General features: G+C 41.3%; 2 gene segments (V, D, J or C); both read left to right on the top strand.

Moving 5' to 3' along the window:
• The first annotated feature begins 9,248 nt into the window (after nucleotides 1-9,248).
• On the top strand, nucleotides 9,249-11,046 carry LOC147118597 (Ig heavy chain V region-like). The segment is given in 2 exon segments: nucleotides 9,249-9,258; nucleotides 10,670-11,046. Coding segments are annotated over 2 exon segments (387 nt in total).
• A 1,141-nt stretch (nucleotides 11,047-12,187) lies between these two features.
• LOC147118596 (Ig heavy chain C region-like) lies at nucleotides 12,188-24,754 on the top strand. The segment is given in 5 exon segments: nucleotides 12,188-12,277; nucleotides 20,291-20,590; nucleotides 21,838-22,149; nucleotides 23,470-23,778; nucleotides 24,299-24,754. Coding segments are annotated over 5 exon segments (1,332 nt in total).
• Nucleotides 24,755-24,930: the final 176 nt, after the last annotated feature.

Genomic DNA, 24,930 nt, shown 5'->3' with positions numbered 1-24,930 from the left:
TCCAGTGTAATTTAAAAAGAGCCAGGGTCTAGTGAAATATAAACAGAGACAGGGTCTGGTGTAATACAAACAGAGATGGGGTCGAGTGTAATATAAACAGAGACAGGGTCTAGTGTAATATAAACATAGACAGGGTCTAGTGTAATATAAACAGAGACAGGGTCTAGTGTAATACAAAACAGAGACAGGGTCCAGTGTAATATAAACTGAGACAGGGTCTAGTGTAATTAAAGCAGAGACAGGGCCTAGAGTAATATAAACAGGGACAGAGTCTAGAGTAATATAAACTGAGACAGGGTCTAGTGTAATATAAACAGCGACTGGGTCTAGTGTAATACAAACAGAGACGGGGTCTAGTGTAATATAAACAGAGACAGTGTCTAGTGCAACATAAACAGAGACAGGGTCTAGTGTAATTTAAGCAGAGACAGGGTCTAGTGTAATATAAACAGAGACAGGGTCCAGTGTAATATAAACAGAAACAGGTTCTAGTGTAATATAAACAGAGACAGGGTCTAGTGTAATATAAACTGAGACAGGGTCCAGTGTATTATAAACAGAGAAAGGGTCCAGTGTAATATAAACAGAAACAGGTTCTAGTGTTACATAAACAGAGACAGGATCTCATTGTAATATATACAGAGACAGGGTCTAGTGTAATATAAACAGAGACAGGGTCTCGTGTAATATAAACAGAGACAGGGTCTAGTGTAATATAAACAGAGATAGAGTCTAGTTCAATATAAACAGAGACAGGGTCTAGTGTAATGTAAATAGAGACAGAGTCCTTTTTAATATAAACAGCGACAGGTCCTACTGTAATATAAACTGTGGCATGGCCTAGTGTAATGTAAACAGAGGCAGGGTCTCGTGTAACGTAAACAGAGGCAGGGTCTAGTGTAATATAAACAGAGACAAGGTCTAGTGTAATATAAACATAGACAGGGTCTAGTGTAATATAAACAGAGACAGGGTCTAGTGTAATACAAAACAGAGACAGGGTCCAGTGTAATATAAACTGAGACAGGGTCTAGTGTAATTTAAGCAGAGAGAGGGCCTAGAGTAATATAAACAGGGACAGAGTCTAATTTAAACAGAGACAGGGTCTAGTGTAATATAAACAGAGACAGGGTCCAGTGTAATATAAACAGAAACAGGTTCTAGTGTAATTTAAACAGAGACAGGGTCTAGAGTAATATAAACTGAGACAGGGTCCAGTGTATTATAAACAGAGAAAGGGTCCAGTGTAATATAAACAGAAACAGGTTCTAGTGTAACATAAACAGAGACAGGATCTCGTTGTAATATAAACAGAGACAGGGTCTAGTGTAATATAAACAGAGATAGAGTCTAGTTCAATATAAACAGAGACAGGGTCTAGTGTAATGTAAATAGAGACAGAGTCCTTTTTAATATAAACAGCGACAGGTCCTACTGTAATATAAACTGTGGCATGGCCTAGTGTAATGTAAACAGAGGCAGGGTCTCGTGTAACGTAAACAGAGGCAGGGTCTTGTGTAATATAAACAGAGACAGGGTCTAGTGTAAAATAAACAGAGACAGGGTCTAGCGTAATATAATCAGAGACATGGTCTAGTGCAATAATATCTGAAACTGAGTCTAGTATAATATAAACAGAGACAGGGTCTAGTGTCATATAAACAGAGACATGGTCCAGTGTAATATAAACAGAGGCAGGGTCTAGTGTAATGTAAATAGAGACAGGGTCTAGTGTAATATAAACAGAGACAGGGTCTAGTGCAAAATAAACAGAGACAGGGTCTAGTGTAATAAATACAGAGACATGGTCGAGTGCAAAATATCTGAAACAGAATCTAGAGTAATATAAGCAGAGACAGGGTCGAATGTCATATAAACAGAGACAGGGTCCAGTGTAATTTAAAAAGAGCCAGGGTCTAGTGAAATATAAACAGAGACAGGGTCTGGTGTAATACAAACAGAGATGGGGTCGAGTGTAATATAAACAGAGACAGGGTCTCGTGTAATATAAACATAGACAGGGTCTAGTGTAATATAAACAGAGACAGGGTCTAGTGTAATACAAAACAGAGACAGGGTCCAGTGTAATATAAACTGAGACAGGGTCATGTGTAATTAAAGCAGAGACAGGGCCTAGAGTAATATAAACAGGGACAGAGTCTAGAGTAATATAAACTGAGACAGGGTCTAGTGTAATATAAACAGCGACTGGGTCTAGTGTAATACAAACAGAGACGGGGTCTAGTGTAATATAAACAGAGACAGTGTCTAGTGTAATATAAACAGAGACAGGGTCTAGTGTAATTTAAACAGAGACAGGGTCTAGTGTAATATAAACAGAGACAGGGTCCAGTGTAATATAAACAGAAACAGGTTCTAGTGTAATATAAACAGAGACAGGGTCTAGTGTAATATAAACTGAGACAGGGTCCAGTGTATTATAAACAGAGAAAGGGTCCAGTGTAATATAAACAGAAACAGGTTCTAGTGTTACATAAACAGAGACAGGATCTCATTGTAATATATACAGAGACAGGGTCTCGTGTAACATAAACAGAGACAGGGTCTCGTGTAATATAAACAGAGACAGGGTCTAGTGTAATATAAACAGAGATAGAGTCTAGTTCAATATAAACAGAGACAGGGTCTAGTGTAATGTAAATAGAGACAGAGTCCTTTTTAATATAAACAGCGACAGGTCCTACTGTAATATAAACTGTGGCATGGCCTAGTGTAATGTAAACAGAGGCAGGGTCTCGTGTAACTTAAACAGAGGCAGGGTCTTGTGTAATATAAACAGAGACATGGTCTAGTGTAATATAAACAGGGACAGAGTCTAGTGTATTATAAACAGAGACAGGGTCTAGCGTAATATAATCAGAGACATGGTCTAGTGCAATAATATCTGAAACTGAGTCTAATATAATATAAACAGAGACAGGGTCTAGTGTCATATAAACAGAGACATGGTCCAGTGTAATATAAACAGAGACAGGGTCTAGTGTAATGTAAACAGGGACAGGGTCTTGTGTAATATAAACAGAGACAGGGTCTAGTGTAATATAAACAGAGACAGGGTCTTGTGTAATATAAACAGAGACAGGGTCTAGTGTAATGTAAATAGAGACCGTGTCCTTTTTAATATAAACAGCGACAGGTCCTACTGTAATATAAACTGTGGCATGGCCTAGTGTAATGTAAACGGAGACAGGGTCTAGTGTAACGTAAACAGAGACATGGTCTAGTGTAATTTCAACAGGGACAGAGACTCGTGTAATATAAACAGAGACAGGGTCTAGTGTAAAATAAACAGAGACAGGGTCTAGCGTAATATAATCAGAGACATGGTCCAGTGTAATATAAACAGAGACAGGGTCTAGTGTAACGTAAACAGAGGCAGGGTCTTGTGTAATAGAAACAGAGACATGGTCTAGTGTAATATAAACAGGGACAGAGTCTAGTGTAATATAAACAGAGACAGGGTCTAGTGTAAAATAAACAGAGACAGGGTCTAGCGTAATATAATCAGAGACATGGTCTAGTGTAATTTCAACAGGGACAGAGACTCGTGTAATATAAACAGAGACAGGGTCTAGTGTAAAATAAACAGAGACAGGGTCTAGCGTAATATAATCAGAGACATGGTCCAGTGTAATATAAACAGAGACAGGGTCTAGTGTAACGTAAACAGAGGCAGGGTCTTGTGTAATAGAAACAGAGACATGGTCTAGTGTAATATAAACAGGGACAGAGTCTAGTGTAATATAAACAGAGACAGGGTCTAGTGTAAAATAAACAGAGACAGGGTCTAGCGTAATATAATCAGAGACATGGTCTAGTGCAATAATATCTGAAACAGAGTCTAGTGTAATGTAAACAGAGACAGGGTCTAGTGTAACGTAAACAGAGGCAGGGTCTTGTGTAATATAAACAGAGACATGGTCTAGTGTAATATAAACAGGGACAGAGTCTAGTGTAATATAAACAGAGACAGGGTCTAGTGTAAAATAAACAGAGACAGGGTCTAGCGTAATATAATCAGAGACATGGTCTAGTGCAATAATATCTGAAACTGAGTCTAGTGTAATATAAACAGAGACAGGGTCTAGTGTCATATAAACAGAGACATGGTCCAGTGTAATATAATCAGAGACAGGGTCTAGTGTAATGTAAACAGGGACAGGGATTTGTGTAATATAAACAGTGACAGGGTCTCGTGTAATATAAACAGAGACAGGGACTAGTGTAATATAAACAGAGACAGAGTCTAGTGCAATATAAACAGAGACAGGGTCTAGTGTAATGTAAATCGAGACAGTGTCCTTTTTAATATAAACAGCGACAGGTCCTACTGTAATATAAACTGTGGCATGGCCTAGTGTAATGTAAACAGAGACAGGGTCTAGTGTAACGTAAACAGAGGCAGGGTCTTGTGTAATATAAGCAGAGACATGGTCTAGTGTAATATAAACAGGGACAGAGACTAGTGTAATATAAACAGAGACAGGGTCTCGTGTAAAATAAACAGAGACAGGGTCTAGCGTAATATAATCAGAGACATGGTCCAGTGTAATATAAACAGGGACAGAGACTAGTGTAATATAAACAGAGACAGGGTCTCGTGTAAAATAAACAGAGACAGGGTCTAGCGTAATATAATCAGAGACATGGTCTCGTGCAATAATATCTGAAACAGAGTCTAGTGTAATATAAACAGAGACAGGGTCTAGTGTCATATAAACAGAGACATGGTCCAGTGTAATATAAACAGAGACAGGGTCTAGTGTAATGTAAACAGAGACAGGGTCTTGTGTAATATAAACAGACACAGGGTCTAGTGTAATATAAACAGTGAGCGGGTCCAGTGTAATATATACAGAGACAGTGTCTCGTGTAATATAAACAGAGACAGGGTCTAGTGTAATATAGACAGAGACAGGGTCTAGTCTAATATAAACAGAGATGGGGTCTCGTGTAACGTAAACAGAGGCAGGGTCTTGTGTAATATAAACAGAGATAGGGTCTAGTGTAAAATAAACAGGGACAGAGTCTAGTGTAATATAAACAGAGACAGGGTCTAGTGTAAAATAAACAGAGACAGGGTCTAGCGTAATATAATCAGAGACATGGTCTAGTGCAATAATATCTGAAACAGAGTCTAGTGTAATGTAAACAGAGACAGGGTCTAGTGTAACGTAAACAGAGGCAGGGTCTTGTGTAATATAAACAGAGACATGGTCTAGTGTAATATAAACAGGGACAGAGTCTAGTGTAATATAAACAGAGACAGGGTCTAGTGTAAAATAAACAGAGACAGGGTCTAGCGTAATATAATCAGAGACATGGTCTAGTGCAATAATATCTGAAACTGAGTCTAGTGTAATATAAACAGAGACAGGGTCTAGTGTCATATAAACAGAGACATGGTCCAGTGTAATATAATCAGAGACAGGGTCTAGTGTAATGTAAACAGGGACAGGGATTTGTGTAATATAAACAGTGACAGGGTCTCGTGTAATATAAACAGAGACAGGGACTAGTGTAATATAAACAGAGACAGAGTCTAGTTCAATATAAACAGAGACAGGGTCTAGTGTAATGTAAATCGAGACAGTGTCCTTTTTAATATAAACAGCGACAGGTCCTACTGTAATATAAACTGTGGCATGGCCTAGTGTAATGTAAACAGAGACAGGGTCTAGTGTAACGTAAACAGAGGCAGGGTCTTGTGTAATATAAGCAGAGACATGGTCTAGTGTAATATAAACAGGGACAGAGACTAGTGTAATATAAACAGAGACAGGGTCTCGTGTAAAATAAACAGAGACAGGGTCTAGCGTAATATAATCAGAGACATGGTCTCGTGCAATAATATCTGAAACAGAGTCTAGTGTAATATAAACAGAGACAGGGTCTAGTGTCATATAAACAGAGACATGGTCCAGTGTAATATAAACAGAGACAGGGTCTAGTGTAATGTAAACAGAGACAGGGTCTTGTGTAATATAAACAGACACAGGGTCTAGTGTAATATAAACAGTGAGCGGGTCCAGTGTAATATATACAGAGACAGTGTCTCGTGTAATATAAACAGAGACAGGGTCTAGTGTAATATAGACAGAGACAGGGTCTAGTCTAATATAAACAGAGATGGGGTCTCGTGTAACGTAAACAGAGGCAGGGTCTTGTGTAATATAAACAGAGATAGGGTCTAGTGTAAAATAAACAGAGACAGGGTCTCGTGTAATAAATACAGAGACATGGTCTAGTGCAATAATATCTGAAACAGGGTCTAGTGTAATGTAAACAGAGACAGGGTCTTGCGTAATATAAACAGAGACAGGGTCCAGTGTAATTTAAAAAGAGACAGTGTCTCGTGAAATATTAACTGAGACAGTGTCTGGTGCAATACAAACAGAGACAGGGTCTAGTGTAACATAAACAGAGACAGGATCTCGTTGTAATATATACAGAGACAGGGTCTAGTGTAATATAAACAGAGACAGAGTCTAGTGTAATATAAACAGAGACAGGGTCTAGTGTAATATAAACAGAGACAGGGTCTAGTGTAATATAAACAGAGACAGAGTCTAGTTCAATATAAACAGAGACAGGGTCTAGTGTAATATAAACAGAGACAGAGTCTAGTTCAATGTAAACAGAGACAGGGTCTAGTGTAATGTAAACAGAGACAGGGTCTCGTGTAATGTAAACAGAGACAGGGCCTAGTGTAATATAAACAGAGACAGAGTCCTGTTTAATATAAACAGAGACAGGGTCTAGTGCAGTAATAACTGAGATAGGGCCTAGTGTATTAATTACTGAGACAGCGTGTAATGCAATATATATTGGGACAGGTTCTAGTGCAGTAATAACTGAGGCAGGTTCTAGTGCAGTAATAACTGAGGCATGTTCTAGTGCAGTAATAACTGAGGCAGGTTCTAGTGCAGTAATAACTGAGGCATGTTCTAATGCAGGAATAACTGAGGCAGAGTAGTATAAAGAGAGACAGGGTCGAGTGCAGTAATAATTGAGGCAGTACTTGATTTGTGCAAGGTAATCAATTGAGTTAAAATAACAACAGAAAATGCTGGAAAAACTCAGCAGGTCAGGCAACATCCGTGGAGAGAAATTTGAGTTGACGTTTCGGATTGGACCCTTCTTCAAAACTGGAAAGAAAAGAAACTAGATCGGAGGCAGGGCTGCGATCGGAAAAAAGAATAAAAGAAGCAAAAGAAGCAAAAGAGATTAGAAGCTAGACGAGATGGTAATTGGCTGGGATTAGGTGTAAAGTGTACTGGCAGGGCAAAAGATAGCTGCCACCTGGTGACCAAGGTTTGCCATTGCTCGTATTAGGTAATGATGATGTTAATTACTATTTCTGATATTAATGTATCAAGAAAGATCTTGCATTGATGTACCACCTCGTCACATTCGGCGGGAGGTCCCAAAGGATTTAAAGTGCAACTAATTACAGGTGAATGTGGCCGATTTGCGCTCAGAAAGATCAGTAAAAGAGCATAGTGGCTCGGTGCCTGTTAATGTGTTTCTGTTGAACTTGGTTGGAGGGAGGAATGTTGACCGGGACACAGTGTGGGGCCCTGGGAGCTTTAATATCCATCTCAACAGACAAGGTGTGGCGGGCCCGGAGAGATTATTGGTTCAGGAAAGGTCGTTCCTTTTCAATGCTGCACCGATTGGAAGCCTTGTTAATGTGCTCAGGAGCTGAAGTTGAGGTAAAGTCCACAATCTACTGATTCTGAAACCAGAATAAAGTCACTTTATCCTAGCTGCTACTGAAATGCTTAATGGGCTCAGGTGACATTTTATAACCACTGTTATAACATCGGTTACTACCGTCGCTGTTAAGCGTTCACAACCGAATATCACAAATAGCAACGTCAAGATTTCAATTACAAAACTTGTGATTAATGCAATTTCAATTCACAGAATCCTGGGATCTTATGGCACAGAAGGAGGCTATTCGGCCCATCGTGCCTGTGCCTGTTCCAGCTCTTTGAATCAGCTATCCAATTAGTTCCACTCTCCTGTTCTGTCGCCAAAGCCCTGTAAATGTTTCCTTTCAAATATTTATCCAATTCCCTTTTGAAAGATACTGTTGAATCTGCTTCCGTCACCCTTTCAGGCAATGCAATCCAGGTCATAACAACTCACTGCAAAAAAAATCTCCTCAGATCCCCGCTGTTTTTTTGCCAATTATCCTAAATCTGGGTCCTCTGGTTATCGACACTGCTGCCAGTGGAAACATTATCTCACTATCAACTGTATCAAAACCCTTTATGATTTTCAGCAGTTCTATTAATTTCCCTTTAACCTTCCCTGCTATAAGGAGAACAACCCCAGCTTCTCCAATCTCTCCACATAACTGAATTCCCTCGTCCCTGGTACAATTCTAGTAAATCTCCTCTGCACCCTCTCCAAGACCTTGATATCCTTCCTAATGGGTGGATTGAAGTAAATTTAATCTTTATTTCTCCTTTAGCTTAAATGAAAATCTGAAGACTCTCATCATTACCGTAACTACCCTTTCTAGGGCTGTCCCAGTGAATCGGAGCTGTTACAGTCTCTGGAACTTTAATGCCATTCCTATAATGCGACGTCAAGCACTGCACACAGCTCTCGAACAGTGGGCCAACCAGTCTATCTATCTATCTATCTATCTATCTATCTATCTATCTATCTATCTATCTATCCACCCATCTATCTATCTATCTATCTATCTATCTATCTATCTATCTATCTATCTATCTATCTATCTATCTATCTATCTATCTATCTATCAATCTCTCTCTCTCTATCTGTCCATCTATCTGTCTGTATGTCTGAGACGCTGGATATATTTCCTATCCCGAGAGATGAGAACAGTTACACACAGTTATACAACTAAACAATTAAATTGACTCCAGTACTGTTGCTGGTCAGATTTGTTTATCAATAGGTCTAACTCACAATGTTAATGTTTTGAAGTTGGCATTCAGCCAAGCGATCAGTCGTGAGGAAACAGATCTTTGATTCACTGCACAGAACCCCAGATGCTTCCTGTAAATGTCATTGGGTGTTCGAGCCTCCCTGACGGCAGTCGGTTGGGCTGCTGCCAAATGCTGTGTGGGGCAGATTGGCGTGAATATGAGTTGGGGAACAAGATGGGATTTAACTATTTGAACATTAAGTTATTCAGCAGCGCTATTACAAGAAAGAAACATTTTACATGTTATAACATCTAAAGAATGATTTTCGGTAAATTCCTTGCTCACAATATTCTAAAATATGATCAGAAAAAAGTAAATGAATTCATATGCTAATTAATTTTCAAGATTCCAATAAAGATAATTCTGGATAATTCAGTCGGTTTATTCAGCACTGCACAAAGTGCTGGAGAAAGATTTTAATGACTCCACACCCACACTGTAATGAGATCAGTGGGAATCGCAAAGTAAATAAAGCAACAGGTGGAATTGCCTCGAACCCACTGCACTTCCTTGAATATTCTCACAGAGTTGTGGGCCTGATTGAAACTAAGGGCTCTCTTATTACCGATTAGCAGCCGCGCACTGTGCAGTTTAACTTGTGCTGATTTGAATTCCTAAACAAGCCCTCTCAGAGCCCGGCTATCAAAGGGCAGAGAAATGCTCAGTTTGTGATCTGTTTCAGCGGGAGATGAAGCATTTATTCTTCTGATTTTCAGTAACATACCGCTGTGTCCTGAAATACGATATTCCTGATACCAGTGTATGTTACACAGTCGGGCGCTATTAACGTTAGCTGGAAAGATTTAGATGCCAGCCTTTGCTGATCGCGTTATCAGCTCTAATTCACCAGCTTCTCTTTACCAAAAGCTGATCTGAAGCGGGCGGGCCCCAAAATTCTTATTCTCCGTCAGTCACTCCTTAATTATCAGACAAGCGGACTTTACACCTAATTTTATAAAGGGCTGTCTTGGGTCACAGACTCAAGGCAGTTAGAGAAATGCAATGAGGCACTTGTAAAATGTGAGTGCTTTCTATTCATTTGCGGACCCAAATCGTGTAAGTATAGCCCTCCACATTGTAAATAGAATTAGATTATCCACCTCCCGCCTTCAGATACATAGACCTAAACCAATTCATAATATAGGGATACTTTATTGGTACAGAGTGAAGGGATAGATAGCGGGGGGTGGGGTAACACATACTGGCAGTCTCTTTAGACCCTGATAATGTAATTTAATATTAGAGATTCACATCCGCTGTGAAGGAGTGAGGAAATAAAGGGATTTCGTTGACAGTCCAGATGTGAGTCCATTCTGTTGGTGATGTGGACAGAGTGACGTGGATCCAGTATCCGCCTCTATCAGAGATCAATAGGCGGCGCCTGTAACCTCGCCCCCTTCTACCGGGTATTTAACTGCCGGTCACTGGGACCGCAATACAACAGTCCGGGAGCGGGTTTGCTCAGTGAGTTCTTGCCAGAACCATTTCCCACACTTTGCCAGGAGGATGAGGTCGGCGATTTCTCTCAGTCTGTTGCTGGCTTTCTTATCGGGTGAGTAGTTTTTATTGTCCAAGTCTCTCACTGTTACTGTCTCAGTGTCAGTCTCTCTCTGGAATGTTACAGAGTCAGGAATCATTTCTCCAGGATTAATCCTCGGGGTTTTTGATTGTTTTTACAGGTGTCCAGTCGGATGTCGTGTTGACTCAGCCAGAGGCAGAGACCAGGAAACCCGGAGGCTCCCTGAGACTGACCTGTAAAACCAGCGGGTTCAATCTTGGCAGCTATGGCATGAACTGGGTCCGCCAGGTTCCCGGACAGGGGCTGGAGTGGCTGGTTTACTACCATATTCCATCGAGCAAGTATTACGCCCCAGGGATTGAGAGCCGATTTACTGCGTCCAAAGACACTTCAAACAGCATCTTCGCTTTGGACATGAAGAACCTGAGGACGGAAGACACCGCCATCTATTACTGTGCAAGAGACCACAGCGAGAGGAACCAGGGCTGGACCCGTACAAGAACAGAACGAGGGGACATTCACCAACTTCCATCATAATCGGATGGTCAGTAATTGTATTAAATGCGATCTTAACAGCATTGTTCAAAACCAGACCACACGCCGCTTCTTACTGAATTAACACACTGAAAATTCAATGGTTAAAATCTAGCACAGTAACCGATGTACTGAGGAGAGGTTGTGGCTGTGCTCATGTTTACTGTTCACAGTGTCGGCAATGGCAGAGCTGGATTTAATGCTCGTTTCAATATGGCTGATACCTGGAGGGAGTTGGTTGGGACTGTGTTCACTTTCTGTTACGTTGTGTAAACTGTTGGATAAATTCTAAACCAGATCAGAAGTGAATGTCTATTTGAAGCGAATGATGAGAGGCGGCACTGAGCAGGGAGTGAGTGCAGTATTTGTGCGGGTTCCTATCACTGTGGTACTACAGTGGGGTCACGGTGCTGTACAGAGCGAGCTCCTCATACAAAAACCTCAGACAGGGAGTTTGCTCACACCTGCGATCACTGCCACGGCAGGAGCGTCGGAGAAAATGAGGCTTAAATTAAAATAATGGATAGAAGTAAGAGAGATTTATAAAAATGTATATAAAAGTGTTCTGCTTTATTAGTGTTGATTGTCGTGCTAAATCTGCACAGATGCTTCAGAAGTTTTCCAATCCCCTTTATAAAGGTAATGACCAGCACAAACTGAAATATCTCACTGATTCACTCTTAGGGGAGTCGGAATCAGGGTTTTGAGAGCGCTGTGGAATTTCATCTCTGTATTTTACAGTTAACAGTCCGCCGGAGTATTTGGCACGGTGTGTCTCACTGTGGTATACTGGATGGCACAGCAGTTACTGTCAATACAAAAACCCTCAGCACTAATTGAGTGAGTCTGGGTCAGTGTTCGCTTTCACAATCCAGCTGTAGATGCAGTGAAGGTCTATTTCTGTCCAGCACTGTCTACGAGCACAGTTTAATATGGATAAACTGTGATAATTAATCATTGATCAGTTGGTGATTTCATTAACTTTTCATGGGTCACTCTGTGAAATATAAAACATCAGGGAATTTATAAAGTGAAAAGTATCCATTAACACATTTATCATTTTATGAAGATCCATCGTGACGTTGCTTTGCCCCTGGGATGTGAATATTTAATCTAATGTTGGATTTCTGTCTGTTTTACACAGAGCCGGTTATTGTGTGACCCAGCCCAGGGAATGTAACACTGTGACAACTCGACTACTGGGGACAAGGCACCATGGTGACGGTGACGGCAGGTAAGAAACATTCACTCTTTCAGCAACTGTTGTATTTGTGCCTTTATTTTGTATTTCTGTTTATTTCAATAATTCATTCATTCACTGAAACTTGGGTTCGGTGGATTCTGTATTGAGATTTTTTGCAATGTTTCATTTGACTCTGCTGCAAAGGGATGCTAGATTTAAACAGTTTCTTCAGAAAAGGTGTTGTTGAGGGATTGAGCCCCTGGTTGATGTGATTTGGTGTTTATCTGCTGATGAGACTATGCGCCAGGGTTACTTTAAATACACAATGGTTGTTGAACTGTGGCGATTCTACAATGTTTAATCTCGGTGACATCTAATGGTTGTATGTTTTCTGATCAAATGTAAACATTATGTGACTAAATGTGTTTGAAATAGATTGTAGGCAAAAAACAGAAAGCTTTAGCGGTCAAAAATAATCTGAAGAAATTTTAACGTATTTTTATTTGTGATATTTACATTGTCATCTATTAATCTAATGTTCACCAATGGTCATATTCAATACGTGAAATGTTATTCTAATTAATAACTAAATAATTTACAAATTTGTTGCCTAAATCAGATTTAAATTAATATAAGTTAATTTTTTTAATGTATGAATTACTCCCAATATTACAACAATATGCGATATCAAAAGTAATTTATTAAACATGATCTATCTACTCAAAATTCTGCAGTCATTATTTTATCATTATGTTTATTTCAATAATTAATTCGTTCAGTGATAGATGGATTCGCTGGATTCTGTACTGAAATTTTTTTGCAATGTTACATTTGATTCTGCTGAAAGGGTTTATAGAATTAAGCTGCTTCTCCACAGAACGTTCTGTTGCGGAATTCAGACCCTCAGTGATGTGATTTGCTGTTTATCTGCTGAGGAGAGTGTGTGACTGGGGTACTTTGAATAAGTAAAGTTTGTGAAACTTTGGAGTTTCTGCAATGTTTAATCTCGATGACATCGAACTGCTGCAGATTTTCTGATCTGTTTAAAACTGTTTGAAAGATGATTGTAGGCAGACAACAAGCCGGTTTTATAATTCAAAAATCATTTAAAATAATTTAATACGTGTTTTTATTTAAGTGAGAATTACAGATTCAACTATTAATCTATGGTTCACGGTGCTCACATTTAATAGGTGAAATGTTACTGTAATTACGAATTACATAATTAACAATTTGCCGGTTGAAGGAGAGTTAAATTAATATAACTCAAACAATTAGAATGCGGTAATATTGCCCAATATCACTAAATATGATGTAGTATTAATGTTAATGTATTAAACATTATTCGCGTTCCACAATTCTGCTGAGCACTGGTCACAATTAACCTGAGCGGAGAACTTTAGAGGCGGGAGACAATTTCTGATGATGTCTGAAATTATTTTAATAACAGCAAACTGATTCCACCGCAGTGTTCAGTTCAATGAGGGTTTGACATTAATTGTTATCTCCCAGTTTTACACAGCTAAATGAGAGATTGTATTTAATTATTCATTAAATGTGAGTTGTAAATAGAAGTTTATAAATGTAAGAAACCTGCCAGGTTATTAAATTCTTACAGGACAACGGAAACAATGTAATTCCTTCAATATTATTTGTTGTTTGATAGCGAGACAATTGTCACTAAACTGATCTTAAACAATTTGTAAGATCTCAGGCTGAGAGATAGACGTCGCTGGCAGTCAAAGAATTGTTCATATGATTCTATTTAAATTCACCGAAGGTGCAGACTGCATAAGGATGGAGACAGACAAATAACTCATTGATATTCAAGCAGATTAATTCAATTACAAAAGGTTAATGTTAGTTTTGAATTTAACAACAACATCTTGTCTCCCATTACTGTGCTGTATACGGGATAGAACTATAGACAGTGAACAGATTACATCTGAGAGTTATGTTTAATTCTCAATAATGTTAAATTGATCAACAAAATCTCTCCTCTATTTGCTCATTAAATTTCAGTGTCGCAGATGTTCTGACTGATTTGTTCTCCGCCAGTTTTACACTGATCATTCTGGAACTCATTTTCAATAAATTGCAGAATATATTTAATAATTAATTTACGGGCATTGTGTGAATTACTGGAGTAAAGTATAAAATGTTTGTTTGTGTTATTAAACAGCGGAGGCTCTTTTACTGACTGCAAACTGTCCGGTTGTCTTTTAATTCATGAAAATATTTTTTATAGTTAAGATTGAGGACAATGTTTAAACTCGAGAGCCCTGCTTTAGTAAACACACGGTGTTACAGTCCATCGGTAGTTACTGAGATGTGACCACGGCCAGACTTTGAACTATTTAAAATAGTCCACTCCTGAATCCATCATGTGAAATCCACTCTGAGAAAAGATGGAGTTTATGTTATATCAGGGAGTTCCGATACATGCAGAGTTTACAAGTATGTAGATAGAGAGCGGGGATGTATTAGAAGTTAGTGACCATTTAACTTATTCAAATGTAATTTGATTTAAGTTAAAATAACATATTTGTCTGAATGTCTTTATCTATTAATATGATTCTTAATATTTTAATATTGATGAGTGTCATGTTAATTTAATTTAAACCCTATAAGTTCACAAGTTACCAGGCAGAAACAGGATTAAAATTAATATCAACTAATTTTAATATAATGCAGCTAACATCAATATTAACTTAGAATATAATGTCAGTGTGAATTTATTAAACATAAATGACCTCCCACAATTGCGTTGTATACTGGACATGATTACAGTTACTGTAAAATCTCAAGGGTTGGAGAGAATTTTTAATTATTTCTAAAATTAATTTAGAAACAATACATGCCTTACTCGGCTGTGCTCAGCTCGAGAAGGTGTCGCCGCAGATTTAATGAATAAACTTCGTGTTTTGCCGCGGTTATTTTGCTGGTTATATTTAATTATGAAATTATATTAACCCAGTTGTTCCAAGTTCGTTAAATTCTTACTCTGTCACAGAGTCTCTGTTTTATGCAGCAAATTACCCTGGAATGGGATTTATTTCAGTAAACTTGTTTTCAGGGAAGCTAAAGCTTACTCGGTTTGCAAAATTGTAGACAGGGAAGGAGAAATGGTTGGAAGTCGGAGAGAGTTTTTCAAATTAATATCAGTTTAATTTCAAAAAACGTGCAGAGTTGAGGTGGTCGAAAATTGACAAGAGGTCAATTAGAAATCAAACTGCCTCATTCAAATTGACAGATTGAACAGATCTATCTGCCGAGAGCACGATTGTTGCACCGTTTGTTTCTGTTCTGCTTCTGTGCGCAAGCTCACTCTCAGAATCAGGAGTCCTCCTGACCGGTTGTAAACCTGCTGGTTTGTTCTCGTGTGTTTCATGGAGTATAATTCGATTCATTTATTTCAGAAGCTTGTATCTGTGAGAAATGCGATAGCTTGACTTTAAGTTTGAGGAGGTTTCTCAGAAATGGGCTCAGTAACCCAGTTTGTGACAGTCAGAAGGAGAATTTCAGAAACACGTCTGGCAGACAGTAGAAGGAGCTTTAATCAGTTTCTAACCCGTGCTGTACCTGCCCTGGGAGTGTTTGATGGAACAGTGTAGAGGGAGCTTTACTCTGTATCTAACCCGTGCTGTACCTGCCCTGGGAGTGTTTGATGGGACAGTGTAGAGGGAGATTTACTCTGTATCTAACCCGTGCTGTAACTGCCCTGGGAGGGTTTGATGAGACAGTGGAGAGGGAGCTTTACTCTGTATCTAACCCGTGCTGTACCTGCCCTGGGGGTGTTTGATGGGACAGTGTAGAGGGCGCTTTACTATGTATCTTACCGTGCTGTAGCTGCCCTGGGAGTGTTTGATGGGACAGTGTAGAGGGAGCTTTACTCTGTATCTAACCCGTGTTGTACCTGCCCTGGGAGTGTTTGATGGGGACAATATAGATGGAGCTTTACTCTGTATCAAACCCATGCTGTACCTGCCCTGGAAGTGTTTGATAGGACAGTGTAGGTGAAGCTTTACTCGGTATCTAACCCGTGCAGCACCTGCCCTGGCAGTGTTTGATGGGGCAGTGTAGAGGGAGCTTTACTCTGTATCTAACCCGTACTGTACCTACCCTGGGAGTGTTTGATGGGACAATGTAGAGGGAGCTTTACTCTGTATCTAACCCGTGCTGTTACGCCCCGTGAATCTTTGCTGGTTCAGTGTAGAGGTCGAAATGACTCTGTATCTAGCCCATGTTGTACCTGCCCTGGGAGTGTTTGATTGTGCAATGCAGAGGGAGCTTTACTCTGTATTTAACCAGTGCGGTGCCTTACCCGGAGTGTTTGACAGTGCTGGGCAGACTTGCCATTGTTCGGACTCAATCGCTTCCTATACCTGACGGTACAGCGTATGCCAGGGCCGGGCAGAGGCAGCTTTACTCTGTATCTGTAGTGTAACAGATCTGTGAGTGCTTTGTCCCGTGTTGTTCAAGGAACCTTAATGTGCATCCAACTAATAAAGTGGGAGTTTCCGAGCCAGATATATAAAAATAAAACATTCCATTGCTCCGATGAAACTTATTTATTGCAAATAAAACTGCCCATTTTTTAATGAATTGATAAACTTTAAACATTTTGAGATTTTGAGATTGGCCTGATCCTGAGCTCACTTTCAGAACAAACAGTTTCAGGAAGTGACGGTAACGCTCCAGAAAGCAGCGCCTGTTCTGATCCGATGGGAGACTGGAAGATATTTTGACAATTTAAATAGAGAATGACTAGACTCCCGCTCCAAATAACCATCATGGGAACCTTATATTTGAAAACATTATTTCGTTCAATTGTTTTTAAAGAGGTAACAGGCAGGGACACACTCGGGTGAGGTGCAGCTGTTGGTCTGGGTCACAGCACAAGGCTCACAGTCACTGAGCCGCACCTCTGTGAAACATTTAAAGAGACACAGTCAGCCTGCGATGAGTCGTCAGTCACAATAAGCTTTAAGACTATGTGAAGGGATCCGATTGGATCATTTGAGTCAAATTCCGCAGTTCCTTTATTTTAAACATCCTCTTGCATTATAGCCCACGATAAAATAGATCTGATAAAGGTGATCAACATTATGAAGCGTTTCCTTCCATTAAATCGGGAAGAACTAATTCCGCCGAGCCGTGTAGAATCACAGAATCTCAGAGCACAGAAGGGGCCATTCGGCCCGTCTTGCCTGTACTGGCTCTGAAAGAGCTGTCCAATCACGTCCCAGCTTTTTCCTCATAACCCTCCAATGAGTCCTCTTCAACTACATGTCCAGTTGCCTTGTGCATTTCAGAATTTAACAACCCTCTGTTTGAAAAAATGAGCCTCATTTCCCCTCTAGATATTTTGCCAATTATTTGAAATCTGTGACCTTTGGTTACCGACCTACTCGCCAGAGGAAACCGTGTCTCCCGACTTGCTCTGACAAAACCTCTCACAATTTTGAACACCTATATTAGGTCTCCCCTTAACTTTCTCTGTTCCAAGGAACAATCCCAGTTTCTCCAATCTATCCACATAACTAAAGTCTCTCATCCCTGGTGCCATCCTGGTCAACCTCCTCTTCACCCTCTCCAAGGCCTTGTCATCCTTCCTAAATTGTGATGGTCAGAATTGTATACATTACTCCATCTGATGCCTAAACAGTGATTTGTAAAGGTTTAGCAGGACTTCCTTGTTTCAGTATTCAATACCCCTTTTACAATGGCAAGTATCCCACACACTTCCGTAACCGCCTGATCAACTTGCCCTGCCACCTTCAAAGATTTGAGATTATGCACCCCAGGTCCCTCTGCTCTTGCACCCCCTCAAAGTGCATCACTTCACACTTATCTGCATTAAGTTGCATCAGCCACATGTCTGCCCATTTCACCAGTCTGTCTATATCCTCCTAAAGTTCGCTACTATCCTGCTCACAAGTTACTACATTGCCAAGTTTTCCATCTTCCGTGAACTTGGATACTGTACTCCCTATAAACAAGTCCAGGTAATTTATATATAAAAAAGGAAAAGCAATGGTCCTAATGCCGACCAAAGGTGACCACACTGCATACTTCTCTCCAGTAAGAAAAACATCTGTCACCACTACTCTCTGCCTCCTCTCCCTCAGCCAATTACGTTCCCCAAGTTACCCCTATCCCTTTAATCCAATGTGCATCTATTTTCCGAATAAATCTTTATGAGATACTTTATAAAATGCCATTTGAAAGTCTATATGTACAACGTTTATTGCAATACCATCACCAACCCTCTCTGTTACTTCACACTGCAGACCGAGCTTTCAGTATCTGACCAATAGGCCACAGGTGTTTGAGTTATCCGCACAAACCAGAAGCCAGAGTTTCCCACATCAGCAGTCAGCACATTAGTTACATTTGTCCTTCCTTGCATAGAACCCGCTGATAACCAATGGATTTATAATGTTTAAGGATTGCCAATATTAGATATTTAGAGAAGAAACCTGTCCCGATGTTTAGATTATGTTCGGTACAAACACCAACAAGAAGTGACTGTAACCACTCAGAAAGCAGCGCCTGTTCTCACTGGTGGGAGGGTGGAAAGTAATTTGGAAAATTAAATGGAGCATTTAAAGAGCATCGTTCCATATAACCGGCTTTGGGAATAGTATTTAATTCAGATTATTTAATTGAGTGAGTGGGAGGGGGTAACCCAGGAGACATCCATTCAGTAGATTGGGATAGAGCACAAATCACACTGCATCGTTCTCCCTCCAATTCTGAGAAGGAAAGAGAGAGACTCGAATCAATCCCGATTGATCTAAAGCTTGAATCTTATAAAACCAGGCTGTGCAAAAGTTCCCTATTCAAATCGGTGCGCTGAATTATTTAGTTCACATTTTAAAGGAGACTTCACCCATTTATTGTAAACGTCCTTTATTGTCAAGGGAACAAAGAAGATTTAGATGAGGTCTGATAAAGGGTTTTGGAATTATGAAAGGTTTTATGAAGGGATTCGGGAAAGATATTTCCCGGGTCGTTGAGTTGGTGAGTAAATGGCACTGATTGAAAGTCAGCAGCAACAGAATGAAGGGAGCTGGTATTCTAGTTTTCTACACAAGGGGCTGTTGAATATGGAATGTCCTATCAGAAAGAGGGCTGCATGCAGAATCCTTAATAGCTTGATAAAATTGAACATTTGAGAAGAAGATTGGGAATTGGAAGCTGCTCGGGATTGGTGGAGAGATCTTTCAGAGGCGTGATGGGCCGAATGGCCTCCTTCTGTGCTGTGAAGTTGTATTATTTTATAATTCTGGGTCATGCTCTATAAACATGTTGGGATTTGTTTTAAAGGTAATACAACTAGTAGATCTAGCTGTAGGAGTTGTGTGATTAGGAGAACTAACCCCACCGCTATTCAAACAAGTGTATCACCTGAAAACAACAACTTGCATTTATATAGCGCCTTTAACGTAGTAAACCTCCCAAGACGATTCACAGGAGCGTCAGCAGATACAATCTGACACCGAGCCACATAAGGAGATATCATTTTATTCTTTAGTATGGCGGGTAGTTACTCTGACAGTTGATCAAAAGCTTGGTCAAAGAGGTAGGTTTTAAGGCAGCGTCTTACAATGGAGAGATGACAACACTTAGATATCACGGAATAGTCTGATTCTGTGCTGATAATAAAAGGCTGACAGCAAAAGGATGTAGGGAGGAGCTCAGTGGACAGAATGTGAAAGAATCGAATGTGAAAGTGTTTGGGGAATGAGGGGTGTGTTCCATAACAGGGGATCAAGAGCTGGAGGAAGTCCCGATACAATATTCGGGCATTCACTCGGTATAAAGGGGTCTCATGGACAGAATGCCCCTTTCAGACTCCTGACGTTTCTAATGTACAAGAAGTTACATGAAGGCGTTTCACGTCGGGTCTCACAACTCACAGAAACTCAAATGCTGATCTCGGTTTTGATCGGCAAATGGTGGAATTTGTTCATCCTGTAGTCACATGTCGACTTGATTGGTTATGTTATAAGCACGGATTACAGAGTCTAACTTGTTCAATGGGCCATTATTTCCCAGCGACACAGTCTCCTCCCACCCTCTACGCCCTGCTCGCCTCCTGTGAACAACCCAACACCGGCGGCCCCGTCACCTATGGCTGTTTGGCGATGGACTACTTCCCGGAAATCACCAGCCTTTCCTGGAGTAAAGATAAAGAGCCGATCACCACTGGACTGAAGACCTACCCGTCAGTGTTCAACAAGAAGGGAACCTACACCCTGAGCAGCCAGTTAACCATCACCGAGTCAGAGGTGGGGAGCAGCACAATCTACTGCCAGGTTCGACAAAGTGGGTCCGACTGGAGCGTCGAAATGCCAGGTTAGTGTTGTGGGATACAGGGGGGAAACTGTGAGAAGCAGGGAAGTTATGTTCAACTTCTATATAACTTTGGTTTGACCAGACTTAGAGTACTGAGTACAGGTCTGGTCTCCATATCACACTTAGAGCACTGTGTACAGGTCTGGTCTCCATAATCACATAGTGTATTGTGTACAGGTCTGGTCTCCCTGTCACACTTAGTGTACTGTGTACAGGTCTGGTCTCCCTGTCACACTTAGTGTACTGTGTACAGGTCTGGTCTCCATATCACACTTAGTGTACTGTGTACAGGTCTGGTCTCCCTGTCACACTTAGTGTACTGTGTACAGGTCTGGTCTCCCTATCACACTTGGAGTACTGTGTACAGGTCTGATCTCCATATCACACTTGGAGTACTGTGTACAAGTCTGATCTCCATATCACACTTAAGGTACTGTGTACAGGTCTGCTCTCCCTATCACACTTAGTGCACTGTGTACAGGTCTGGTCTTCATAATCACACTTAGTGTACTGTGTACAGGTCTGGTCTCCATATCACACTTAGAGAACTGTGTCCAAGTCTGGTCTCCATATCACACTTAGTTTAGGTGCACAGGTCTGGCATCCATAGCACACTTAGTGTTCTGTGCACAGGTCTGATCTCCATAATTACACTTAGTGTACTGTGTACAGTTCTGGTTTCCATGTTACAAGAATGATAGAGGCACTGGAGAAGTGAAAAAAAAGATTTACAAGGACGATACCAGAACTGAATAATTGTAACTGTCAAGAATGATTGACCGGGCTTGGGATCTTTTCTCTAGGGGTGACCGAATAGAGGTCTTTAGAATTATGAAGTGGGTTGAAAGGTTAGACGTAGAGACAATGTTTCTGCTCGAGGAGGAGCCCGATACTAGGGGCCATAAATATAAGAGAATCACTAATAAATCCAATCGGGAATTCAGGAGAAACTTCTTTACCCAGAGAGTAGGCAGAATGTGGAACTCGCTACCACATGGAGTAGTTGAGGCGAATAGCAGAGATGCGTTTCAGGGGAATCCAGATAAGTACAGGAGGGAGAAAGGAATAGAAGGTTGTGTAGATGGGGAGATGAAGTAGGGAGAGGGGAGGCTCACGTGGAGCATAAACACCGACCTGTTGGGCCGAGTGGCCTGATTCTGTTGTAGATTCTATGTAAAAAACCACTTTACAGTTCTTAATTGTTTGGATTGCAACAAATAATCCCAATAAAATATATGTTCTTGTAGATCGTGTGGTATATCATCCAACGGTGATCCTCACCCTGAGTTCCAGTGAAGAAATCATCATCAGCAGGTCTGCAACCGCCGTGTGTTCAATCATCGATTTCCGTCCAAAGTCAATGACCGTGAATTGGCTGCAAAATGGACAACTCATGGATTCGGGAATCGTCACCTCTCCCGTCTTTGAAGTGAACGGGAACTTCTCGGAGACCAGTCGGCTGACATTCCCCGCCGGGGAGTGGTTCGCCGGCTCGGTCTATACCTGCCGGGTCACTCATCAAGGTGTCACCCAAAGCCGAAACATCTCCAGATCTAAGGGTAAGAGACACAACCCCGAGAAATCCCAGATCATTCTGAGCGCTGATCTCAGTCAGGACTTTTATTGGAATTAGTAAAAATCACAGAACTATTTATAATTTCCAATCACACAGTTTGTGTTTCCTTCCGATGTCAGTGCTGACTCAGGGTTCCTCACGGTTCAGGATTCCAGCACTTCGACAAAGGTTTCCCTCAGCTGTGATGTCAAACAGCGAGTCAGGTGTCCTTAGTCTCAGGTTTACCCCAAGAAAGCTCTATTTCTAATTTACAATCATGCTGTTTGTGTTTTCTTCCAATATAAAATAAAAGAAAGAACTGCCTTTACATAGCGCCTTTCCCAAAGCGCTTTTCCGCCAAGGAAGTACTTCCTGAAATGTGGTCACTGTTGTAATGTAGAAATCGCGGCGGCCAATTTGCAGACAGTAAGGTCCCACAAACAGCAACGTGACAATGATCAGATAGTCTTATTATTTGGTGATGTTTGTTGAGGGATAAATATTGGTCAGGACACCTGGGAGAACTCCCCCGCTCTTCCTCGACATAGTGCCATGGGATCGTTTTCGTCCCACTGAGAGAGCAGGCAGGGCCTCGGTTTAACGTCTCCTTCGAAAGACGGCACCTCCGACAGTGCAGCGCTCCCTCAGTGCTGGGAGTGTCAGCTCACATTGTGTGTTTAAGTATCTGGAGTGAGACTTGAATCCACGATATTCTGAATCAGGATTCCTCACGGTTCAGGATTCCATAACCTCGCCAAAGAAGGTTTCCCTCTGCTCTGATGTCAGAGAGTACATGAGGTGTCTTCGGTCTCAGGTTTATCCTGATTGGCTGATCATATTCGGAGCGGCAGTAGGTGTCTGGAACCCTTTACTGGTAACTGTCCAGGGACCCACTGCTAGAAAGGGCATCTACCCTATTTAGAGAACTGCGTCCAATTCTGGGCACCACATATCAGGATGGATATACTGGCTTTAGAGGGGATGCAACGCAAATTCACCCGAATCATACCGGGGCTGAAATGGTTAAATTATGAGGACAGGTTGCATAGAATAGGCTTGTATTCCTTTGATTATAGAAGATTAAGAGGTGATCTAATTGAGGTGTTTAAGTTGATACATGGAAATGATAGGGGAGATAGAGAGAAACTATTTCCTCCGGTGCGGGAGTCCAGAACAAAGGGCATAACCTTAAAATTAGAACTGAGCCGTTCAGGGGTGACGTCAGGAAGCACTTGATTTATTCTCCGTGAAAGAGTGAAGGCAGAATACTGGTGTCCTGATTCTGAAGGCGAAGCTTTCCTTGACTTTCATTTCTGCTTCACAGATGAGATCCAATGTAACGATCCAAAAATCACTCTTCCACAACCGTCAGTGGAACAGGTCTTACTGGAGGCGACGGTGACCTTAACCTGCGTCGTGTCTAATGCTCCTTATGGAGTCAACGTGTCCTGGACCCGAGAAAAGAAGACTTTGAAATCAGAGATTGCCGTCCAACCCGGAGAGGCTCCCAACAGTGTGATCAGCAACTTAAACATCTCGACACAAGCCTGGCTGAGAGGGGATGAGTTCACCTGCGTGGTGAGTCATCAGGATATGCCGACTCCTATAAGAGATTCCATCCACAAGGAAAAAGGTGAGCGGTCAGATTGAAGCAATAAGTGAGACTCTGTGACTATTTCCGGCGAGTCTGCACGGCCCAATTCGTTCTATTCAGTGTTTTAATGGACTGCTCTGATAATTCAATGGGTAATTCCACTAACTAAACCCTCTGGGACCCGAGATGATGCATTTAAAGGGAAGCTGGATAAGTCAAATGAGGGAAAAAGGAATAGAAGGATGTGTTATTTGGGTTAGAAGATGTAAGGTGGGAGGAGGCTCGTGTGGAGCATAAACAGCGGCATTGACCAGTTGGGCCGAATGGTCTGTTTCTGTGATGTAAATTCTATATAATTTTCCAGTCCAACTCTTGAAGCTCCCAGAGAGAAGGATTGCATCTCCCTCTGCTCCGGGCTGGAAAACCGGACAGGACACAGAGGGGGAAAAGGGAATCCTTTAACATTCAGCGCAAAGCACATTTCTCTCACATCTAACCGCCGGTTTCACCGTCTCTGGAATTCTCCAGTTTATTGACCTTTATTGTGATTGTTTTGCAGCTAAAGATCCGCGGGAACCGTCCGTGTCTGTCCTCCTGCCCCCGGCAGAAGAAGTCTCCGCTCAGAGGTTCGTCACACTCACCTGCTTAGTGAGAGGTTTCTCCCCCCGAGAGATCTTCATCAAGTGGACCGTCAATGACAAGCCGGTGAATTCCGGCAACTACAAGAACACCGAGGTGATGGCGGAGAACGGCAGCAGTTCCTTCTTCATGTACAGCCTGTTATCCATTGCAGCGGAGGAGTGGGCCAGCGGCGCTTCCTACTCCTGTGTGGTGGGACATGAAGCGATCCCCCTGAAGATCATCAACAGAACGGTTAATAAATCCAGCGGTAAACCCAGTTTTGTCAACATTTCCCTTGTTCTGATGGACACCGTCAATTCTTGTCAATGAGAATCTCTCGATTGCATTTCAGTTCTTGAATAAAACCAATAAAGGCCTTTACTTCCAATCGTCAGTTACACACACAGCCGCTCAATTAATTTTGGTTCCTACTTTTGCCAAGGGGAGGGCTGTTTATCTGAAGCAGGATATTTGCCGGTCTCGGGCCCAAGGCTTGTACAGCCAGTGCTCCCAGCTCAGATACACCACGGGTTAGAGACAGACTGAAGCTCTTTCACAACAGGATTCCTC

The sequence above is a fragment of the Somniosus microcephalus genome, chromosome 4 (assembly GCF_052327205.1).
Source record: "Somniosus microcephalus isolate GS21.2 chromosome 4, FLI_Smic_1.0, whole genome shotgun sequence".
Classification (NCBI taxonomy): domain Eukaryota; kingdom Metazoa; phylum Chordata; class Chondrichthyes; order Squaliformes; family Somniosidae; genus Somniosus; species Somniosus microcephalus.
The sequence above is the reverse complement of the archived record's forward strand: the minus strand, read 5'-3'. Positions and strand labels throughout refer to the sequence as shown.